The 11,947-nt window shown below is 55.7% G+C and overlaps 1 protein-coding gene across 1 annotated transcript; it reads right to left on the reverse strand.

Moving 5' to 3' along the window:
• Positions 1 to 588: 588 nt before the first annotated feature.
• On the reverse strand, positions 589 to 7,566 carry Otx1 (orthodenticle homeobox 1). Its single transcript, XM_046423140.2, has 5 exons — positions 7,500 to 7,566; positions 7,082 to 7,148; positions 5,247 to 5,452; positions 4,163 to 4,314; positions 589 to 2,853 (listed from the first exon to the last, which is right to left on the reverse strand). The coding sequence occupies exons 3-5, from the start codon at positions 5,341 to 5,343 to the stop codon at positions 2,035 to 2,037; spliced, it is 1,068 nt and encodes a 355-aa protein (XP_046279096.1). The 5' UTR covers positions 5,344 to 5,452; positions 7,082 to 7,148; positions 7,500 to 7,566; the 3' UTR covers positions 589 to 2,034.
• Between the last annotated feature and the right edge of the window lie 4,381 nt (positions 7,567 to 11,947).

Here is an 11,947-nt window from a genome sequence, read left to right on the forward strand (position 1 = left end):
GTAAGAATGACTAGGATCCCCCAGCCGCAGTGAAGCCACCCGGGACAGCTCAGCAGAAAGGGAGGTTGTCTGCTGCCAACATGCAGGACACAGATCGGGTTTTTGTCGTTTTGTTTTCTTTTCCTTTTTGGCTCAGCTCTGAGAGCATTACAGAGCTATCCTTTCCCGCCTCCCGACCCTCTTCCCCTCCCCCTCTTCTTTCTGGTGCAGGCAATTAGGGTGAAGAAATCAGTGCCAGGCTCCTGCCTCTGAAGAGAAAGGAATTGCTTCGGGAATTGAGTCCTGACACCTGTCTCTGTCCTGGATGGCTACGGGGGTGCGGGGTCAAAATGCGGGGGGGGGGGGGGGGGGAGGCCAGGCCCACACAGGGTGGGGGTAGGGGATACACTCCCTAAAAGAATGTTTTTGGGGGCTCTTCTTGTCACGTCTTCCCACTCATTCTTTGGCCTCCAGCTCTACGCAGGTCATTAACACGCGGGTTATTAGAGCAGTTTCCCTCGCTTTTAGCCCTCCGAGACTGGGACCTGAGGGTGGAATCAGAAGAGCAACACTGACAAGCCTTTCATTGATTTGCATTTATTTTCGGGAAATAATGTAGATAAAGAGGAGGGGAACTGCCTTACATTTCAACAAGTAATTTGTGATCTTCACATCGGACAAATCAAATTTACAAATTACTTTCCCACCTACTGGACGAAGCGGCCAAAACCAAAATTGATACACAGGCGCGCGGGCTCTCCACAGATTTCGGAGAATGAAGGTGCACTAAAAACTCACTAGACAAAACAAAGATGTTTAAAGAGAGAGAAGCCACAGAGGAATTGGAACTGGGGTGTAGGGCCTGGGTTTGTTTTTCCATACTGCTGTATTTTTACCTTTTTAAATTTTTGTTTGTTCTGTTTTTGGTCTCTGAGCTGTAACTTCGACCCTGTGTTCAGACAGAGTGAGGGTCTCAGTCCTGTGCTCCCCACAGAGCCTAACCTCCACCCCTGTATCCTGACTTGGCTATTTCCTCCACACTCCTGATCCTCCGCGCCCAGCTTCCTAGAACCAAGAAGTTCTCTTTTAATAAATACACAGAAGAAGATGTGAAGAGGGTAGGACAGCCTTGTAACAACTGAAACAACAACAACAACAAAAAAAAACTCCATCGTTTAAAGAAGAGGAAGGGGGACAGAGGGAACATATTTTTTGCTTTTGTTTTATATATATGCATATATATATATATATATGTGCTGTATATATCTTAAAGTTCTGTTTCCTGGGCGCTACACAAGAAATGCTCAGTTCCACCAACAGCAACTAGAAAGTTTTAAGTGGTCCCTGGAACGGACCCGACTATGTACAGCATTTCCGCCAAGGCGGAAGCTTGAACCAGTCCAGCGCAGGGCGGGGGATGCGGCTCTGTGCGCTGAAGGCTGGGGGCGCTTCTCCTGTGGGCCTTGCCCAGAGCACCCCGCTGGGGAGGAGGAAACGCTGGGAAACTGTGGCCTGCAGGCGGGGAGCAGGATCTAGGGCAGACGAGAGGGGGAGGGGGAGTCTGTGCGAGAGAAACACTTAGTGGTTGTTCAGGTTTGGAATAGTGTGTGGGTGCACTCCAATGGGCATAAACACGCCTGTTAGTGACTCCAGTGTCCAGAAAGAATAAATAAAAGTGTTGGGCTCAAACAGTAGGAAAGCGAAGAGCCTCCGAAGGCTGCGAGTGCATAATAGCTGTCCAGAAAGACTGGAAGGGGTGTCTTAGGAGTTTGGTGGGATTGACAGCGAGAGCACCCAGCAATCCCGCATAGAACGTGTGGGCCAAGCCGAAGCACCGGTCCCCCCATCCAAGGGGTAGGCAGGTTAGCACATCCCTTAAGCAAGTGGCACAGAGATGGGGATTGGCAGTGCAGACAGTGGGCATCTTTTGGGGGTATGAAAATTCAGTTTTTGGAGAAGCAGAGGCAAAGGCGGGCGGTGCAGCAGCAGCAACAGGATGGGGCCAATGAGGGCGCAGGTAGTTGCGTTCTTCTCCTCTTGCTCTTCCTCCTGGGTTCACAAGACCTGGAATCTCCATGAGGCTTGGTCTTTATAGTCCAGACAGTCGGGCGAATTGAAGTTGAGTTTCCAGGCGGAGGAAGCAGCGGTGGCGCCAGGCTCCTTGTAATCCAAGCAGTCGGCAGAGTTGAAGGCAAGCCCCGAGCCACCGTAGCCTTGGTGGTGGTGGTGGTGGTGGTGGTGATGGTGACCTGAGGACTGGCTCAACGGGTGGTGCGCGTGCGGGTGGTGGTGATGGTGGCCAGCCATGGAGGAGGGTGCCATGGGGCTGAGCTGGTGCGGGTGGTGATGCGAGTGCATGGGCGCTAGGTATGAGCTGCAGTCCACGCCGCCAAAGTAGGAAGAGGAGGGCGCGGGATAGCCCTGACCATAGCTACCGCCCTGGCCATAGGACATGGGGTAGGACGCTGCTGCCGTGGCGGCACCTGCGGCTACCGAACGCTGCATACATGAGGCGTTGCTTGGAGCGGCCAGCGGCTCGGGTACTGATACAGAGGCCGGCGCTGAGCCGGGTGAGATGGAAGCCGGGCTCCAGATGGATGAGGCAGCGGGCGTGCTGAGCGACGACGCGGCTGCCACCGCCGGGTTGCCACCTATGCCCGCAGCCGCAGCAGCCGCGGGGTTAGCGGAGGCGCTGGAGGCCGAGCTAGAGGACGAGGCCGAGCTGGACACAGCCGGTGGCGTGAATTGGCCGCTGCTTTCGGAGCCGGAGCTTTCCCGCACCGGAGACGACTTCTTCTTGACTGGGCGGCTCTTGGTTCCGCTCCCGCTCTGCTGCTGCTGGCGGCACTTGGCGCGGCGGTTCTTGAACCAGACCTGCAGCAGGCCGGGTTTGGGAGAGCGGGTTAGGGGGGCGAGTGGAGCTTACTGCTCCTCCGCCCCTTGGACCCACTACCCCGCCCAGGATCTCGAGTCCCTCTCAGTCCAAACCTCAGCCCCTCCCTTTCTCCGGCCAGCCAGACACTGCCCCCTCCCCCGCACGTCGGTTTCCAGCTCCTGCACCCTCCCCCATCCCTCTGCGCAAAGCCCCTCCTCAACTCGCTCGGGAGTAGGGGTATGTACTTTCCCCTCGTTAGCGCAACTCAGCCTGAAGGCGGAACGTTTGCGTCTGTCCATCCAGAAGTTCAGCCATCTCTAAACTGCTGGTGGCTGCTTCCCCCAAACCCCAAGTACGTTTGGAGGCCCTGATTCTTAAGGACGGAGCTCAGGAAACCGCAGAGAGATACTGAGCAGCGGGGTGAGGAACAGTTACCAACTTTGGGGCCCAAGCAGTTTCACTGAGTTGGCTCCTGGAAGCCCGAATGGGCAGGACAAATGCTTGGGTGGGAGTAGGAGCAAGGCTGGAGGCCAAACAGAATCAGTACCCAAGTACTAGGGGCTTCTCTGGAAGGAAGCTTGAGTGAGATTTCGTTGGACTTTTTTGGGGAACCCAATGGAACGGTGAGTTATAAAGTTCTCCTTCTGGAGGGCCCTCAGCACATAAAATTGTATTCTTGGTCCTTTCTTAGCTTTCAGGAATGTAAGCCTAGACAAAGACCCTTGAGAGGGGTTCTGAGTTAGAATCCCAACAATACTGTTGGAACACTTTCATCTCAAACATAGAAATAGCAAAGCCGACAGCCAGGTTTTGTTCTTGGAGTCCTCCCGGGGCAGAGAAAGTCTAATCAGACCGACGCCACTCGCGGAGCTTACTCCCAGGCAGAACACCAGCCTCGGCTAAGCTGCACTCACGCGTTTCCCGATCCCCAGGATGCAATGCAAGGACAGGGGCAGAAATCAGGCCTCCTAGGGCAATTGCCAAGTATGGGGCAGCCAAGGAAGCAAGGGCAAATGTCGGACCCTCAGGGCACTCCTCGTTGGGGAATCTAGCTCTCCTCCTGTAATCCTAAAAACGACTTTCAATACCGAAGGCGCCCTGGTGACAAGGGCTGGATCCAGGGCTTTAAGTCATTTCCTTTAACTCTGTCCCCCTTTCCTGGTTGACGCCCAGCGCTAGGGGGAGTCCGAGAGGGGGTTGTCCAGTCTGTAAAACCGCCCCCACATCGGACCACCCTTCTCAGCCAGACCTTTCCCGGCTGGCACCAGCTACACTATCCTGACCCAAAAAACCTCTAGAAGCCCGCACCTGGACTCTGGACTCTGGCAGGTTGATTTTGAGCGCCACCTCCTCGCGCATGAAGATGTCAGGGTAGCGAGTCTTGGCGAACAGCGCCTCAAGCACGTCCAGCTGTGAGCGTGTGAAGGTGGTGCGCTCCCGCCGCTGCTTCCGCGGGGTGGCTGCGGGGACATGCGGGCGTCTCGGGTCAGCGGTGGCGCTAGAGGGCTTGGGCAGGTACCCTGGTAGGCTCAGAACCCAGCCACGGCAAGAAAAAGCCAAGCTCGGAGCAAAAGAAACTATCCGGGTGTTGGGGACGAGGGTTAAGCCTAAGAGGCCACAGGTGGGAGAAAGTGTGTATATTCCACTGGGGCACGAGTCTCCAACACCTAGGGCTGCCCACCTCCCTGTTTCTCAGAGGTTGAAAAGGAAGCCATGCAATCTCCCTTCCTCCACATCTCCCCACACCCACACCCACTCTATGGGTGAGGGATAGAAAGTGGGGGAGAAGGAGCGCAGAAACACGGCCTGGAAAATCCAAGGGAATAAATGCGGGTAAAAGAGTGGGAGCTAGAAAAGAAATACTGCGCTCGCTCAGCTAAGTCCTCCACTATACCAGAGCAAAAGTTGGTGCAGGTCACTGGTCTAGAACACAGTTTAACTCAGTACAGTGAGCCGCTTTGCATAATGTAAATTTGGCTTTTATATCAGGGTCCAGAGTGTCCACATTCCTCATTCAATGTTGGGAGCAGGGGGCAGAGTCTCACACACACACACACACACACACACACACACGAAATAAATAAAAAAAATAAATAGCCACACGTGGAAAAGGAATCACTGGGTAAATGTACTCTACGCAGGACATGGGATGACAGCAGGAGACGACAGGTTGCCAGTGTGACCAAGCTGGTAAGGCACGTTTTAAAGCTCTGTCCACTTCACCCACCCAGGACTCTGCCCATATGCCTGTAGCGGGCCACGCATGTAATACGGAAATTAGATAACCTGATTCCTGGGCCTGTTTTACAATAACGTGGGCTCAAACTTTAGGGTTTGAGGCTCCCCAACATTTGTAGGGATTGGGAGCTGGGGCAGAAGGGCCAATGCTCACCCGGATAGCCCACAGAGGGGTGCAGAAGGTCCATGGCCGGCCCGGCTAGGCCCAGCCCATTCATGCCATATGGGGGTTGTTTGAGGTAAGACATCATGCTAACAGCCGGGTAGAGGCGCCCCGACGGATCCAGGGGGCCTGGGGCCAGGAGGGATGCAGGGTTCCCACCGCGAAGTCCTTCAAGCTGTTGCGTCTGGGGGCCTGGCCTATGGAAACAGGAGACATGAAAACCGTCACTCTGAGCCACTTCGGCTTCCAGGTTTTGTCCAAGGAGAGGAGCTTCGGGATGGGGAAAGAGGCAGCGCAACTGCGCAAGGGCAGTCAATTCGGCTCCACAAGGCCTCAGCATGTGGACCACAGCTTCCTTGTGAAAAGTAAACTTTTCTTCTGGATCGTCACTGCCTCTTTTCGGGCTTGGCACGGGCTTAAGACACTCGTAGGGTGTCGACAAGAGTAAAGAGAGGTTAAAAGTGCAGTCAGGTTGAGGAGGTCAGAGCCAGAACCACGAAGTTTGGAAAATCCCAAGTGCAGGCAAAATTTTGAGTCGGGGGAAGTCGGCTCCATATTGCACAAGCAAAAGTTCCCTAGGCGCCCAGACGGCAGACCGCCCAGAGCGTGAGGGGTTGTTTCGTTTTGTTTCAAATGTTTTTGAAAGTAAGGCAAAAAGGTGGACAATTGTGAGGGTCAGACTGGGTTAACTCGGAAGGCTAACTGCACCTCGGGCTCTCCCGATACCTAGCCCACTTGGGAGACATCATTCCTTCAAAGGTCTCCACCGTTGCGCCCCTGCCCCAGAGCCCGCCATCACCATTTCAGCCGACCTGTCGGTGCCCAGTCACTGAGCGGAAGCTCCCCCGAAATTCCACCGCACTTCAACCTCAGTCACCGGCCCCGACCCAGCAAGTCGGCCAGAAGACAACGAAGGGACCGCTGTATAAGCGGCAGTTCCAAGACGCCACCGGAGGTCTGGGTTGCCTCAACCCTCCCTTCTTGGCCCGCGCAGGCCGGGCCTTCACTTTCCCCAGTCTGGCTGCGCACAACCGGATCCCGTCCATCGGATCCCATCAGAGGATGAAGGGCGACCAGACCAGCGCCCCAAAGGCCCTCGGGGATTCAGGAAGACTGGGTAGAGCAGGTCGCCTGTGCTCTCTGCCATTCTACTAACTGAACCCGCGGGCCCCAGGACACGATCGAGAATAGAAAACTAGGCCTCATCGTCAAAGCCCACGCAGACTGGAGCTGGAAGGTCGAAGCATGGCTTCCGCAGCTGCTCTGAATCCGTGGCGCTACTCTCAAGGGTCAGGAAGGGGCGCTGGGGAGTGGGACTGGGACCTCAGAGGGCCTTCTCACTATACCCCGCTTCGCGGGAATTCTGCAAAGCAGGCCAGGGAACCCAGGTTAGCGAATTCAGAGAGAGAAAAGTCTGAGCTAAAGAAGACTCCCATTCCAACCCCCGCCTCCGCCCTGGGGGACCCAGGACCCGGGTTAGGGACAGCCAGTTGTCAGGACAAAAAAAGGAAACAGCGAGGGCTCCTTGGGTCAAAGGAAAATGGGACTCCAGCCTCGGCGATTCTGCTAGGGTGCAGCGTGAGTTTTCAAAGACTTTCTCCAAACTTAGCACCAAAGCCCAGTGACTTCGGAGGAGGCGGGGGAGGGGGCGCCGGGCCGCAGCAGCGGTCTGGGGTCCTCCACACACCAGGAGGGGAGCCAGGCCGCTCCCCCAGCCCCGCCCACCTGCCGGGGACCCGGGAAGCCGCGGTCGTTCTGAGGAGGGGGTTACACGAGTAACCAACGCGCTCCCGGAGTTCCGGGCGGCCCCGAGGTTTTCTTCTTACCTGCCCTCAGCTGTCGGGGCCGCTCACCATCTACCTGGCTCCCTCAGAGACCCGCCGGGCAGCCAACCTGCAAAACAGAGAGGCACCGGAATTACCCCGGCGGCTGATTGAGGACCCCCGGGCTTCTTTCTTTCCCCAACTTCCTTCCTCCCATTTTTTCCCCCAGTAGCTTTGTAAGTATCCCTCTAGGTTTCACTTTATTGCACACTTTGTTTGCAAAGCTCCACACACTCCCAGGACATTGCCTAGTCCGGAACCCAGCCGAGGGCCCTCCAAGGGGGAGGGGGATGCGAGGGGCAGAGTTGGGAGGAGGCTCGGCTGGCCTTTGCCGCTGCACTCCCGGTGCAACGTGGAGGCGGCGGGGACTGGGGAAGTCCTGCAGAGTCACTTTGCAAACTAAATAAATGAAGCAATTTACCTTGTCGGAGTGGCTTGTCTTGCTCGGTTGTTTAGGTGATTGGAAATGTAGCCTGATGAAGATTGATCACCTTTCTACTGCCCTCCCCGGGTATGTGAACGCGAAGCGAGTGCGTAACGAGGCTAGGCCGCCAATCGGGGGCCCTGGGCGAGCTGAGTGACAGGAAGCCGGGCAATGGCTGTGCGAGCCGGGGGGTTACCTCCGCGCGCCCCCGCCCTCCCCCGCCTTCTACACCCCGCCCTCACCGCGCGCCCGCCCCGCCCCGGTCGCGCGCTAACTCTGGGGCTCCGCTGGCAAATTCCGCGCAGAGGAAGGCGAGGAGGGCTAACTGAGCGCCGGAGTCCCTGCCGCCGAGGGGCCGCGGATCCCGAAGCCTGCCTAGGGGCCCCCAGCCCTTCTTTCGCCCTCTCGGTGCTCCCGAGGGAGTGGTAGAGAGGCGGGGTGCAGGATAATCGGACTCTTCTCACCGCCCGGCTCCTCGGCCGGAGTGTGGGCGCGAGGATTCCCGGGCGGCGGGCTAGAGGAGCGTGGGTCCCCGGCCCCTTTCGCAGCGCGATGGGCCCCAGCGTCTCCTTTCTTCACCCCCACCTGCAGACAGACGCCGCGGGCAGCTCGTGCCGGCGCAAGCTACTGTGCAGAGCGCGGGAGCAGTTCTGGGCGCGCAGATCCCTCAGCTCCCCTGGACTCCCGCGCTTGGGATAAGCACCCGCAGGGGAGGCGCCGCCACTTACCAGCTCCTCATCATTTCCAGGAGTTCCTAGTCCTTAAAGGTGTTTGCAAGTGTTACAAACTTCTTTTGAACCGTTGGAACCCTGTGTCCCCTTTCTGTCACACACACCCTACTTCTCAATCTAAGGTTTGGGTAGGAAACTCTTTTTCGTACTGCCTTCCCTTCCACGTCTTCACCTACGAGACAGTCTGGTGGGAAATGTGCCCCTAGACCCCCTACCCCTCAATTTCTTTTCCACATGTTGTGGAAGAAGCTTCCTTGAGGCGGTTTCCCCGGATTGTTCGTACCGGCGAAGCCCCTTTCCCAGTGGAACAAACTTGCCGAGCACATTTACCTGTAGGGACTTTGTAAAAAGTGTTTTTGGCCCAACCCTGAAGGAGGCAATTCTTTTAAATGAACACCTCCTATTGAATATTAGGCACCACTTTGCTCCCTTTCGAGGAATTCTTACCCCTTCCTCTTAATCTTCCACCACCCCCATCCCAACAGGCGGAGTGAAAAGTTTGAACGGGAGTAAGTGTGAGGGCGAGTCAAAGAGCCGCCAGGCGCACCGCGGTGGGGAGCGCCCGAGCTGCCTGGCCGTGGGGTCGGGCACAGAGAGCTGACAGGGCGCCGGGCGAGGAGGAGGAGAAGGAAGGGGGAGCCCGCTGAGTGAAAAGGGGCCGCAGCCGCCGCTCATCAAAGTGCTTTCCCCTCCCCCAAGCGACACTTTCCTTTGGAGTCCGAATAAAATACGGTAACAGAATATGATGGAGGGCACACTGTTTCCTTAACTGCTTCTCAAAGGACCCGGGAGATCTTCTTAGGACCTTTAATAAGGCTTTGGTCGGTTCTTTTGTTGATCTCTCAAAATCAACTCCTTCTAATTGAAGTTGGAGCTGAAAGCGAGCTAATGTTCAAAGAAAGTGGCCGCCAGACCAACGAAATTACATTTTTTTTTTTTTTGGACGATGAGGGAACATCTAATCAAAGGGGCAAGGAAGGAGGGGTGGGAGTGGGGGAGTACGAAGGAGAAAAGGAGGTTTTACAAGATCCTTCTCTGGTTCACAAAAGTCAGCGACACGGGCGCTTCTCTCCAGAACAAAGACACCGCGGCCCATTCACAAAAGGGAGAGAAAGAGAAAGCAGAATAAAAGAACGAGAAGAAAGGAAGAAAATGGGGTGTGTGTTTGGGGGGAGATGGAGAACCTAGAGAACCTTTAAAGGAAAAGATACAGCACAGGGCGCAGCTCTGGCCCAGGCGGGGACACACCTTAGGCTTGCGCAGGCCCCCACCAGTAGTAGCTCGCGAGGCCCATGGTCAGCTGTCCGTGGCCTGGAGCTACGGAGATCCTTGTGAGGTTTTAAAATAGAAATGAAATATCCCCCTGTCCCTTACTCTAGGGAAAGGCGCGACCTAGGGCGCACTAGTTTGTGGGGAAGAGTATGCGGACGTCCTGTGGGGCTCGTCGGGGGCGTCCGCTTGGGTAGCCTAGCGCTGCCAGAGTTTTCGGCCTGTGCCTTGTGTGCCCAGGTTGGCTCTCCGGTGTCGGGACAAGTGCCCTGGCCGGATCCCGAAACCTCTCGTACTCCCGCCTCCTCCCGGTGGTTTCGCGGCAGCAGCAGAACCTGGCCTGGTTCCGGCGTGGCGAGGTGGGGCTGCGTTGCGCATTGGAATGTGCCAGCGCCGTCCCTAAGGCCCGCGGCGCAGGAGTCCGGCGTTCTCGGTTCCAGATGCTGCCACCAGTCTCGGGGAAGTCGGGAGGTATCAAGTAGCAAGGATTTTTCCCCCTAATGAGAGTATTTATCTAATCCCAAATTGTGGGCGAATTTTCTTAATGCTCAGCCCATAAAACCCCGGGATTAAGAGGAGAGAAAGAGAGAGAGAGAGGAGAGGCGAGAGGGAGGAGAGTGGAGAGGGAGCGGGACTGAGATGAAAGTTTCTTGAATGCTGCGCAGAGGATTGAGGCGGCGGTCGCTAGGCAAATTTCCAGGTGGGAAACGCTGGGCCAGAAGCCGCGACCATTCTAGCAAACGACGGCGGCGCGGGGAGGGGAAAGTGGAGACAGGTCTGGAGGAGGGGAAGCCGTCTCAGCTTAAAATCCGTGACCCAGGCGGGGGCGAGGTACCTGGGCCCCGAGACCCGGATCCACCATCCAGGTGACTTCGAGGTCAGACCAGACTCTGGAGGACAGTTGGGACAGGGGGAGGAGTTTTGATCCCGAGCCGAGGGTTCCTGGCCAGAGGCGAAAGTTCTGCACTGGCCTGGGTACTGTGTCCAAGCCAGCTCGCAGCCAACGTTTCTGCCCCCGCGCAACCCCCAGACCCAGTGTTTGATCCCACAGCGCGGGCTTTCGGGTTTGGGTCCCTTGGCGTGCTGGGTTCGCGCCTGCCTTTGGGAGCCTGCCCTTGGGAGCCTATCCCTGGGCACTGTGCAGCGAAGTCGGGACCAGCACTCTGATCGCGGGTCTGACCTCGCTAGTCCCCGGGGTCCGCGCTCCACCGCCGCTGAGGGGCGTTCGGGTGCCGCGGAGCAGCCCAAATAGAAACCCCGTGAGCCTGGGGACTGAAGCAGGAGGGGCAAGAGGGTCGCACAGCTGCCCCCAACCACTCTAGCAAATCTGGGGCTAGGGAAGGTTCGTCACTTGGCTGGTCCGGCACGGCTTGGGGGCGGGGAAAAGTCGCCTTTCTTCGAGGCCCCTCAGAGGGGAAGTTTCCAGGAATCCAGCCTAAATAGGATGGGTGCCGTCCCCGCCAAGCCCCAGGCTGCTTGGGGCGGCCGGTTTCCATCTGCGAGTTCCCAAGGGGTTAGAGCGGGTTCTGAGTTTTCCTCAGAGAGCAGCAGTTCGCTGTTTTGCTCGAATAAAGAGGGCAAATACTCGATTTCATTTAGTTCCATTAACTTTTTTATAACTTAAAAAAATTCTTGTCATGAAGGAATTATACCTTGGCAAGTTTTTATCACCTTGAAAGACCGGCAATTAGAAGGAGCAGCATACTTTTCGAAGGAAATTGTGTGTGTGTGTGTGTGTGTGTGTGTTTTGGGGGGGGGGAATGAAAGGGAGAGAAAAGGAAAGAAAGAGAGGAAGTGAGAGGGAGAGGGGGAGAGAGAGATATGTCTAGGCTAAAGTGTAATTGCCAGTGTTTTCTCTTAAGTTTCAGGACTTGTTGAACGAGCTTTCTTTGTTTGGACACCCCGTAGAGGAGTGATGGAAACTACCATAGAATAGCCACTTTTTTTCTGTGGCGTAGAAATTCTTGTTAGAAGTTCTCTTTCTCTCATCTCATACATACGAACCCGCACACATTCCTCCCCCAATCCACCTTTTCCAACAATAACCTTCTTCCTTTCACTTCAGTACCCACAGACTTGCTGGTTATCCGAAGACAGAGTTCAGAGTTCTCTTTTATATGACTGAAAAACTGTAACAATTAAACAATGCAGAAAATTCATCATAATATTAGCATTTCTTCAGTGGTGTGGAATCACAAATTTCCTCAAATCTTCAACAGAGATGACCCCTTCCCTAAAGAGATAATAGTTTACACTCCTTAAGAATATGACTAATTAGTTTTCAATTTGCATTCGTGTGTCAGCAGGGCTCCTCCGAGATGGTGTAAACTTACTCAACTCCAAATACAGTGCAGTATCCTGCCTTTCGTTCCAGAGGGCCATTTTCCACATGAAAAGTCTTAAACTTCCACCCAAGTTTTCATTGCAAGAAAAACAGCAGCAGCA

Source organism: Marmota monax, unplaced genomic scaffold, assembly GCF_021218885.2.
Source record: "Marmota monax isolate L192 unplaced genomic scaffold, Marmota_monax_Labrador192_F-V1.1 WCK01_AAM20220418_F8-fsc00015, whole genome shotgun sequence".
Taxonomy (NCBI): domain Eukaryota; kingdom Metazoa; phylum Chordata; class Mammalia; order Rodentia; family Sciuridae; genus Marmota; species Marmota monax.

What these genes read in the sequence shown, in the direction of transcription:
- Otx1 (XM_046423140.2), bottom strand. Translation starts at nt 5,343, where the DNA reads ATGATGTCTTACCTCAAACAACCCCCATATGGCATGAATGGGCTGGGC. An exon ending in CCCCTCTGTGGGCTATCCGG is followed by an intron (nt 4,315 to 5,246) that starts GTGAGCATTGGC and finishes ATGTCCCCGCAG; the next exon opens with CCACCCCGCGGAAGCAGCGG. An exon ending in TGCCAGAGTCCAGAGTCCAG is followed by an intron (nt 2,854 to 4,162) that starts GTGCGGGCTTCT and finishes GGCCTGCTGCAG; the next exon opens with GTCTGGTTCAAGAACCGCCG.